Source organism: Physeter macrocephalus, chromosome 16 (assembly GCF_002837175.3).
Source record: "Physeter macrocephalus isolate SW-GA chromosome 16, ASM283717v5, whole genome shotgun sequence".
Classification (NCBI taxonomy): Eukaryota; Metazoa; Chordata; class Mammalia; order Artiodactyla; family Physeteridae; genus Physeter; species Physeter macrocephalus.
Genome location: NC_041229.1, coordinates 17,642,350 through 17,652,391, shown reverse-complemented (window position 1 = coordinate 17,652,391; position 10,042 = coordinate 17,642,350). Strand labels below are relative to the sequence as shown.

The 10,042-nt window shown below is 39.4% G+C and overlaps 1 protein-coding gene across 1 annotated transcript in view; it reads left to right on the top strand.

Moving 5' to 3' along the window:
* The window catches only part of LOC102977760 (NXPE family member 2-like), a 24,648-nt gene extending 16,815 nt beyond the window's left edge, over positions 1–7,833 (top strand). The window contains 3 exon segments of the mRNA XM_024131178.2: positions 4,542–4,611; positions 6,668–6,875; positions 7,256–7,833. Coding sequence (XP_023986946.2) covers positions 4,542–4,611; positions 6,668–6,875; positions 7,256–7,833 — 856 coding nt within the window.
* Positions 7,834–10,042: the final 2,209 nt, after the last annotated feature.

Sequence of the window (10,042 nt, the reverse complement as noted above, 5' to 3'; positions counted from 1 at the left end):
GGCGCGCTTAAACCCCTTCCTCGCGCACCAGGAAGCAAAGAGGGAAGAAAAGGTCTCTTGCCTCTTTGGCAGCTCCAGACTTCTCCCGGACTCCCTCCCGGCTAGCCGTGGCGCCCTAGCCCCTTCAGGCTGTTTTCACTCTGCCAACTCCAGACCTTTCCCTGGGATCCAACTGAAGCCCGAGGCTCAGCTCCCAGCCCCCGCCCGCCCCGGCGGGTGAGCCGACAAGCCTCTCGGGCTGGTGAGTGCTGGTCGGCACCGATCCTCTGTGCGGGAATCTCTCCGCTTTGCCCTCCGCACCCCGCTGCTGCGCTCTCCTCCGAGGCTCCGGAGCTTCCCCCTCCGCCACCCACAGTCTCCGCCCGTGAAGGGGCTTCTAGTGTGTGGGAACCTTTCGTCCTTCACGGCTCCCTCCCACTGGTGCAGGTCCCGTCCCTATTCTTTGTCTCTGTTTATTCTTTTTTCTTTTGCCTACCCAGGTGCGTGGGGGGTTTCTTGCCTTTTGTGAGGTCTGAGGTCTTTTGCCAGCGTTCGGTGGGTGTTCTATAGGAGAAGTTCCACGTGTAGCTGTATTTCTGATGTATCTGTGAGGAGGAAGGTGATCTCCGCGTCTTACTCTTCCGCCATCTTGCCTGCTTCTCCGGTGAATGCTATTTTAAAAGCATGGTCAGGTAAGACCTGTCTTGAGCACCAATCTGAGGATGGGTCACTTGAACAGTAACCTGAATGAAGTGAGGAAGTGAGCCATGTGAATTATGGGGGGAACACTATTTCAGGAAGAGGAATAGAACCTGAAGCAATGACATGCTGGAATGTTCCAGGTACCATGACGGGGACCAGGGAGGCTGGAATGCAATGAGAGAGGGAGAAAGGAGGTCAGGTGAGCAAGCAGAGCCTTAGGGTATCCATTAACTTTAGTCTCTAGTCCTTCAAGTGGGATGGAACACAAAACATTTCCCAAAATTACTTGACTGTGGACCACTTATTTATTTATGTATTTATTGGCCGCACCGCGCAGCACGCGGGTTCTTAGTTCCCCAACCAGGGATTAAACCTGTGCTCTCTGCATTGGGAGCACAGAGTCCTAACCACTGGACTGCCATGGAAGTCCTGGACCACCTATTTAATGGATCATTTTCAGGGATTGTGGTTCCATAGTTTGGTAAATGCTGCTGTAGAAAGGCCTTGGTTTTCGAGAAGAGCAAGTTGGATATCATAATATCCTGGAAATTCAAGTTCAAATTCAATTCAAACATTATGATGACACAAGGGGAGGGGGCAGGATACAACACACCTTATCTGGCTACAGGATTTCCTTTCCACTCCTAGGTCACCTTTACTTTTTTTTGTTTTCCTGGTCAAGGTGTGAAAAAATCCATTTATCCTATGGCTCAACCAAAAGAGGCTGGACTTTTTCAAATAAACATTTTACTGAAAACTAAAGGAGACATAATCATGGAGACATAAAGGCCTAAATAATTGCAAAGACACAGAGACCTTCCTGTCTTGAAGGTCTCAGAACCATGTCTTAACTCTATGGGCAGAGACTACCTGTGCTGATGCCATATTCCTTGTTGGCCACATCTGCTCCTTCTTGAGATGGTCCTCCTTGCAGCTTGGGTTGGAGGAGCTCTCCTTGCCCACTCTCCTTGCTGCTCTCAGGAAATGCTAAGTCCCTGGTCTGACATATCTGCAGATCTGTATTTTGGGTCTAATCATGCTTCTCAAGTGAGCTATGTTCATGACAATAATCTGCCTGACCCCATTTTACTTCCCAAAAGACACATTTACTTCCTGGATCCCCTGCTCTATTCAAACCATATATTCTCCCCAGCCTCTGCTCCCCGACACCCGCCCCTCCACCCCCAATGCATGGAAGTAGATACCTCAATCTTCTCAAAGGTGGTTTAGTGCCCACACAAGGAACAGTTGGCTTCATTGGTGATTCTGGATCCAAGAACTCTCACGGATCATTCTATCACTAAGCTCTAGGGCCCCTTCTTAGGCCCACGCCAGGTTCTGTGGCATCTTTCTTTCCCACAGGTCTAGGGACTAAGCCTGTTTCTCTTTCATTTGTCACAAAGTAAATACATTTTCCTACCAGGGTTCTCTCTCCCAACCCTAACTGCAGAATCAGATGCTACCTCCTCAGATACTCACTTCTTCAAAGTTAAAAAAGTCTTTTTTCTTCTTAATTTAAGAGTTTTATTCTAAATCATGATGGGAAAATAAACAAGGGGTATCACATGAGAACACCTCACACAGGCAACAAGTTGTTGACAATTCTTTCCATTTCTGTTATGTTTCTAATACTATGGACCCCTTTCTGAAATGTGATACACAAGCACACTCAATACTAAGACAAGACACATTGAAATGAATGCCTTTATACCATGAGTACATATTTTTAATCCTAATTTTAAGGTCCCATCAAAGTTTGGCTTGGGTAACCAAATTTACGAGGTAGCCGGCTATTGGTCTCTTTTGTCAACTTCAACCTTACCTGGAATGGATGTAGAAGAATCAATGTTTCAAGATTTAAAGTTCAAGTTTCCCACTGAGACAAATTTTAATTTGTGCCAAAGAGAGGTCTGATAGGCGCCTCAGTAAGATACTCTGGAGCGACTATGCTTGGCCAGTGTAGGTTGCGTCTAGGAAGTGGCAAAGTCAGAACTGGAATCCCGCTATCCCCTATTCTAAAGTCAGTAGGCTATAGCACAATCTCCCATGACTCCATCAGTCTATGCAGCCATCACTGTCCAGACACCCTAGCCTCTCTGCTCTCCAGCCCTCGGATGCCCTTGATAAAGAAAATATTTTTCACTTGACCTAAAAAAATCCTTTCCTGGGATTCCAGCAATCTCTCTCAATTTTGGAAAATGTGTCCTTTGTCCCTCCTGGAGATCTCTGTGGCTCTGGGCCTGGACGTCCTTCCTTCCCCCAGATGGATTTCATTCTGTTGAAATGAATTTGATTGATCAGTAAAGTGACCATCTTAATTGGTAAGACCTATACCTTGAGGTGAAACTCACTGTGCCAGGGCCTTGATATATTATAGTGAATAAGATTTGACCTACTTATTCACTATAATATTTCAAGGCCCTGGCACAGTGAGCTCTCAAGGAGATAACAGATAACAGAAAATAGACTCCTGGGGGGATTTGTGAAGGAGGAGAGTGCAGGGAGGAGAGCCTGGAGAAGTAGATACTCATAGGAAATGTTATGCCAGTTGAGGACCTTGGTCCTTATCCTGCAGGTTGATGATGGAAAGTCATAGAAAGATTTGGTGTAGGGGAATAAAACAGGCAGCACAGAGGATGTATTTAGGTGGGATAACCCAAAGGGGCAGAAAGGCAGTATTATAACAATCTAGGACATAGTTCTCAAAGTAATGTCCTTGTACCAGCAGCCTCAGCATCACTTGAGAGTTTGTTGGAAACCCAAATTTGTGGACCCTGCCCCAGAACTATTTTTTTCTAGCTTTATTGAGGTATGATTGACAAATAAAAATTGTATGTATTGAAGGTGTACAGCATGCTGTTTTGATACACGTACACGTTGTAGAACAATTACTAAAATCAAGCTGATTAACATATCCATCACCTCACATAATTTGCATTTTTGTGTGTGTGGTGAGAACTCTTAATATCTACTGTCTTAGCAGATTTCAAGTATACAATACATTATTATTAACTATACTCACCAGGCTGTACGTTAGATCCCCAGAACTTAGTCATCTTCTAACTGAAAGTTTGTACCCTTTAACCAACATCTCCCCACTTCCCCAACTCTCAACTCTTGGCAACCACCATTCTACTCTCTGAGTTCAGATTTTTTAGATTCCACATAAAAGTGAGATCATGCAGTGTTTGTCTTTCTATATCTAGCTTATTTCATTCAGCAAAATGTCCTCCAAGGTCATCCATATAGTTGCAAATGACAGGACTTTCTTTCTTAAGGCTATTGTACATATAAACCGTATTTTTCTCTACCCATTTATCCATTGGTAGACTCTTGGGTTGTTCCCATATCATGGCTATTGTGAATAATGCTGCTATGACCACGGAAGTACAGATATCTCTTCAAGTGCCCAGAACTATCAAATCAGAAGCTCTGAAGATGAAACCCAGCAATCTGAGTTGTAACAAGCACTCTAGATGATTTGATGCACGCTCGAGTTAGAGAAGTACCTGCCTAGGAAAATGTCCATGAAGGACTGAATTACTACGAGTGGTAAATGTGGAAAGGGTAGCTTGTGGTAGAAAATCATTTGGAAGATAAAATCAAAGAGATATATATTTGATTAATTGCACAAAGAAGGTGAGTGACTCTCTGGATCTCTGCATTCTTGTCATCAGTAGAAGAACAGTTTTATAGAATCCTGGCCCATCTATTTCCTGCAAAATATCTAAAATATATCAAAATAAAAAAGTATTTGCAGAGAGTTGAGAGTGGTTTGATTCCTCTAAGTCCCCCATGATTCATTCTTACTTTAATGTCTGGACAGCTATCAGGCTATTTTACTTTCCCATTTCTTGAAGGTCCAACATGGGGCTTGAAATAATGAAGGACTTTACCTCCATCGAGGTCTTGCCATGTAACAAGTCTATTGTGTTCACAATTTATCCATTTAAAAGACATTCTTACTTTAAGAGATATTTCTTGAACATTAACCATTTCAATCTTTCATTTCCTGGGATAAATAGTATTAATCATCTTGGGATTTGCAGAAGGGGTTTTATTCTTGGAAATATTTTCATATCAATTTAAACCAATTTTCATCTTGAGTCAGATATAAAAGGCTAGGTAACCCTTCATTTCAGCTGTCTTCTCTCAAAATGTACAGGTTATTTGTATTTGTATTTCAATTTGGGATTTGTTCCTGAAAAGCCAATAATTGGATACTGGTGAAAATGTCTCAAATGAACTACAGAGCTAGGAAATCTCTCTTTCAGCCAAACCATCTCAGTTAAAGTTCTATGAACGAGCAATTCCTGTGGATATTTTAAATTTTATCACATAAACTTCAGTGGTCAATACAAAGCCATCTCACTTATCAAAGTGATGTTTCTGCTATCCTGAAAGTAAAGTCAACTTCAGAAATGCAAAATACTTCTGTTTTAACAGTCAATGGGGTATGCATTTATCCATTGCCCTTTTCTCATATATTTAACACATGTTTATTGAGGACCTACTATAGGCAAAGAACTTTGCTAAATCCTGTGGAGATGTAAATAAATCAGGAACCCAGACCTAAAGCTCACAGTCTGTGGGAAAGACAGATCCCTTCTCTGACATGGCAACCATTGTCCATACCCAACATTTACACCAAAGAAAGTTCTTTGACCCTTGAAGCCACTTGAGTCCTCTTAACACCCCTGTGGTTTCTCTCTTGCCTGGACAGTAATTTCTAGTAAAGTCAGGCAGTTTCTTATAAGACAGTGCCAGACTTATTTTAGGAGCCATTTATAAACCTGATATAATTCAATATGGATAAACTTAAATCCCTAAACATATACCCCAAATCTGAACAATGTAGGTAGATGACAAAAAGATGTGTTTTTAAAGTGGCAAAATAAAATAAAAAATGGCCTGAGTCACACATGGATGGAAAACTTGATACGAGTCAGTGAATTCAACGTAGGCCACTTCAAAGTGGAGTATTCAGAATAAGCAGATAATGTTCCTCTCTTTTTCTGCACTAATCAGACCACACAGAATATTAAGTTCAGTTCTGGGCACAAGAAAGAAACATTGAAGGAGTTTTCCTATTAACTAGAAAATATGGTTCTGATACATACAAAATAAACAACGTGTAATAGTCATTTTGTAAAGGTGTTCAAACTTTCTCCATGGATAAGGAGTTTGAGGAGGAGAAGATGTCCAGTACCCCCTGGCCAGTGACATGGGTATGTCAGGGTCCAAATTTGTGGACCCTGCCCCAGAACTAATTTTTTCTAGCTTTATTGAGGTATGATTGACAAATAAAAATTGTATATATTGAAGGTGTACAGCATGCTGTTTTGATACACGTATACGTTGTAGAACAATTACTAAAATCAAGCTGATTAACATAACTCGGTAGCTGGGCTACCGAGTCCTGCTCTTTTGCCACCACACATTTCCCCCTGATTTTGGCTAGCTGTCTCACAACGGAGTGGCCTTAGGGACAAGATGAAGCCCTGGGAAACACTGCAAATGCACAAAGAAAAAAATTTAACCCCAGTCTAGGAAATACCATTCATTATTGGGATTATTCAAAAGTGAGAACTTTTAACTCATCCCTTAACATGAACTTATTAAATAAATATTTGGGAAGAGAGGATGGCAGACGCATAGCACAGGGAGATCAGCTCGGTGCTTTGTGACCACCTAGAGGGGTGGGATAGGGAGGGTGGGAGGGAGGGAGACGCAAGAGGAAAGAGATATGGGAACATATGTATATGTATAACTGATTCACTTTGTTGTAAAGCAGAAACTAACACACCATTGTAAAGCAATTATACTCCAATAAAGATGTTAAAAAAAAAAAGAGAGAGTATGGCAGAGATAGAGAAAGGTGGAGGGAAAAGGTGAAAAAGAGGAAGAAAATGAGGAAAGTGTTTCTGAAATAATTTGTGATAATAAAAGTTGCTGACTGTGGGAATTTTTATTGCCAGAGAGTGAGAACATAGAAACAAAATGTCAGCTTGGCTTGAAGACTCCTTTTCCCAGTGGTCATACTGTGAAAAGAAGGTGGATTGCAGCATTTTGCAAACAGATCGAGTTAAATGAAACAAAAAATATAAATGACTGCTTGAAGAGAAAACTTATTTACCTCATGGGAGATTCAACACTGCATCTGTGGATTCACTACTTACAAAAAGTGGTAAAAAGTATGTATTTTATTTTTATTTTGAAACTATAGTTGCCTTCAGAGGTTATTTTTATAGTAGAATTCTTTGCTTCCCTTTTCTGATGTTTATTATTTTTTTAAATTTGCCAAATAGTTGGATTTAGGCTTTTAATAAAAAGTTAAATTTTATTTTTTTCACTCACAAACATTAACATTTTCTTCCTCTTTCTCTATGCTGATAATAAGTTCAAAATTTTGTTAAGATCTTAATGCATCTGTTAAAGTTCCCTTCCTCCCACAGGCAGCAATGCTCTTAGAGCTAGAAGTGATCTTGGCTAGAATTTTACAAATATGTGCATTTAAAAATTATATCATTATTTTCCTTTTGTTAAAAGATTTATTGATTTTTTTCCCCATCAGCCTTAAAATGTTTTGCTCATCATGGAGCTGGGATCTTTAAAACATATGTGCTTCTGGATGCTGAAAGACATATTTTGATTCAGTGGAAAAAGCATGGTCATCCATTTATTACCAAAAATCTGTTCTCAGTGAAGGATGAAAATTATATCCCATGGGAAATGGACCAGGTAGCAGGAGACAATGACACAGCCATTGTCATCACTCTCGGTCAGCACTTCAGACCCTTCCCCATCAAAATCTTTGTCCGTAGGGCCATCAATGTTCAAAAGGCCATTGAACGTCTATTCTTGTGAAGCCCAGAGACCAAGATGATCCTGAAAACTGAAAACACCAGGGGGATGTCTCAAAATGCAGAGATGTTTAGTGACTTTCATGGTTATATTCAGAATCTTATCATGAGGGATATTTTTGTGGATCTCAACGTGGGTATTATTGATGCCTGGGACATGACTATTGCATGTAACACTGATAATGGTCATCCACCTGATTATGTGATTGGAAATCAGATTAACATGTTCTTAAACTACATTTGCTACAGGAAAAATAGAAAAAAAGCCCGTACCAGCCATTCTGTATAGAAGACTTCCCTTATACTGCAAGGATAGTTTAATGAAATCCAAGGTAAGAGGAGACAAAATAAAAATAATTACTATTAAAATATACGTAACATAAAAATTACCATTTAAACCATTTTAAGTGTACAATTCAGTGGGATTAATGACATTCACAATATTGTGCAACCACCATCTCGATCTATCACCAGAATTTTTCATCATCCCAAACAGAAACTTCGTATCCATTGAACAATAATTCCCCTCCCCCCAGGCAACCACCATTCTACTTTCTGTCTTTATGAATTAAACCACTCTAGGTAGCTCATATAACTGGAATTGTATAGTACTTGTCCTTTGTACTGGCTTATTCCACTTAGTATAATGTCTTTAAGGTTCATCCATGTTGTAGCATATGTCAGAATTCCCTTCCTTTTTAAAAGCTGAATAATATTCCATTGCATTATTTGTATATCACATTTTGTTTATCCATTCATCTGTTGATGGACACTTGGGTTGTTTCCGTCTTTTGGATATTGTGAATAATGCTGCTATGAAGAGGAAACCAAATTTGAAAGATTGTTTCCAGTATGATGACAGAACAGCAAAACATCATCTTTCATAGTTTGATTTTAAGAAATGTAAGGCCTGGAAAGGAGCAGTCTAAATGATTCAAGTTTAGAGAAAATGTGAAATGTAGGAGAAAACTTAGTGAAATCATAATAGCAGTCTCTATGCTTAAGATAATTATTTGAAATTTGGTTAACAGTTGTTCTCTAGATTTCAGTAAGAATCGGGGATCACAGTCCAAACCCACAAACTCATTGAGACAAACCAACTAGTATTATGTCAATGTACAGACCCTACAACCCTGGTTCTTGCTGACCTTAAAAGTATGAGATGAGATCCCCTCCAGAGGACCTCAAATGACTTTATAAGCTTTGTCTCTAAACTGTCCTCTCAGAATAAAAGTATCCTCCATATCCATTAATATACTTGAGGTCACAAGAGTGGAAATACTGTTACTCCAGGGTGATTTCTTTGTTTGGACTGTGCTTCTTAGGGAGAGGAAGTGAAATTATAGTACTGTAACATCAGTATAAAGGTCAATCCTTAACTTAGGACCAGGCTCCTCTAAATAAGAGAACACACATTAGAAATCTTTTCTTTTGGTTCTAATTCTTCGCATAGGAAACTTTCAAAATAAACCTAATCTTTCTTCCAATCATTGCACTCTTAAATGCTTATATGACTTATCATGTCGCACCAAAGTGACCTTAAGTTCGTTTAACCTAGTTCTGAGTTGATAGAGTTTCCAGTTTTGTTACCATTACTCTTCTAAGATTGCACTGAAGTGTGTCTGTGTCATTCCACAGCATGTCTTCTACCCCATCTCTCTCCCCAACAAATTGAATGCTCTAATTTGAATGTGATCAATCAGCATCGAAAAATGAGGGTCTATTACTTCACTTGTTCTAAAGCTGAACTGTACAATATTATAGCCATTAGTCACATGTGGCTGTTTAAATTAAAATTAAGTTAAATTAAAAATCATTTCCTTGGTTGCACTAATCACATTTCATGTTCAGTAGCCACATGTGGCTAGTGGTGCTGTACTGACAGCACAATATTTACTTTCATTTGTTTCTGGAGACTATTTTGTAACGTTTTCTTATAGTATTTGAATGTGCTTTTAATAATAAGGCCAATGATATATTTTAGGTTTTAAGGTGAGTAAAAAAATTATCAAATGTTGCTAAGTGTCAAACTCTTGACTTTTAAGCTATTTTCTTCTGGTTCAGTCTTTTAAAGAAATCCTGGTATCTATATAGTTCATAATGCTTTGGCCTTGAAGTGATAGCCTCAGATTATTGCAGATATTGACTATGTTGCTTGTGTATTTACAAGACTTGAGCAAGCCATTTGAAATGTAAAGATGTTCTTTACTGGTATTATCAAGTCTCTTTCAAAAGCCCATGTATGTACAAGAAATGAAACTAGAAATCAATAACAAAAGGAAAACAGGAAGATTCACAAATAAATGGAAATTAAACAGTGGACTCTTTTTTTTTTTTAAACATCTTTATTAGAGTATACTTGCTTTACAGTGGTGTGTTAGTTTCTACTTTATAACAAAGTGAATCAGTTATACATATACATATGTCCCCATATCTCTTCCCTCTTGCATCTCCCTCCCTCCCACTCTCCCTATCCCACCCCTCTAGGTGGTCACAAA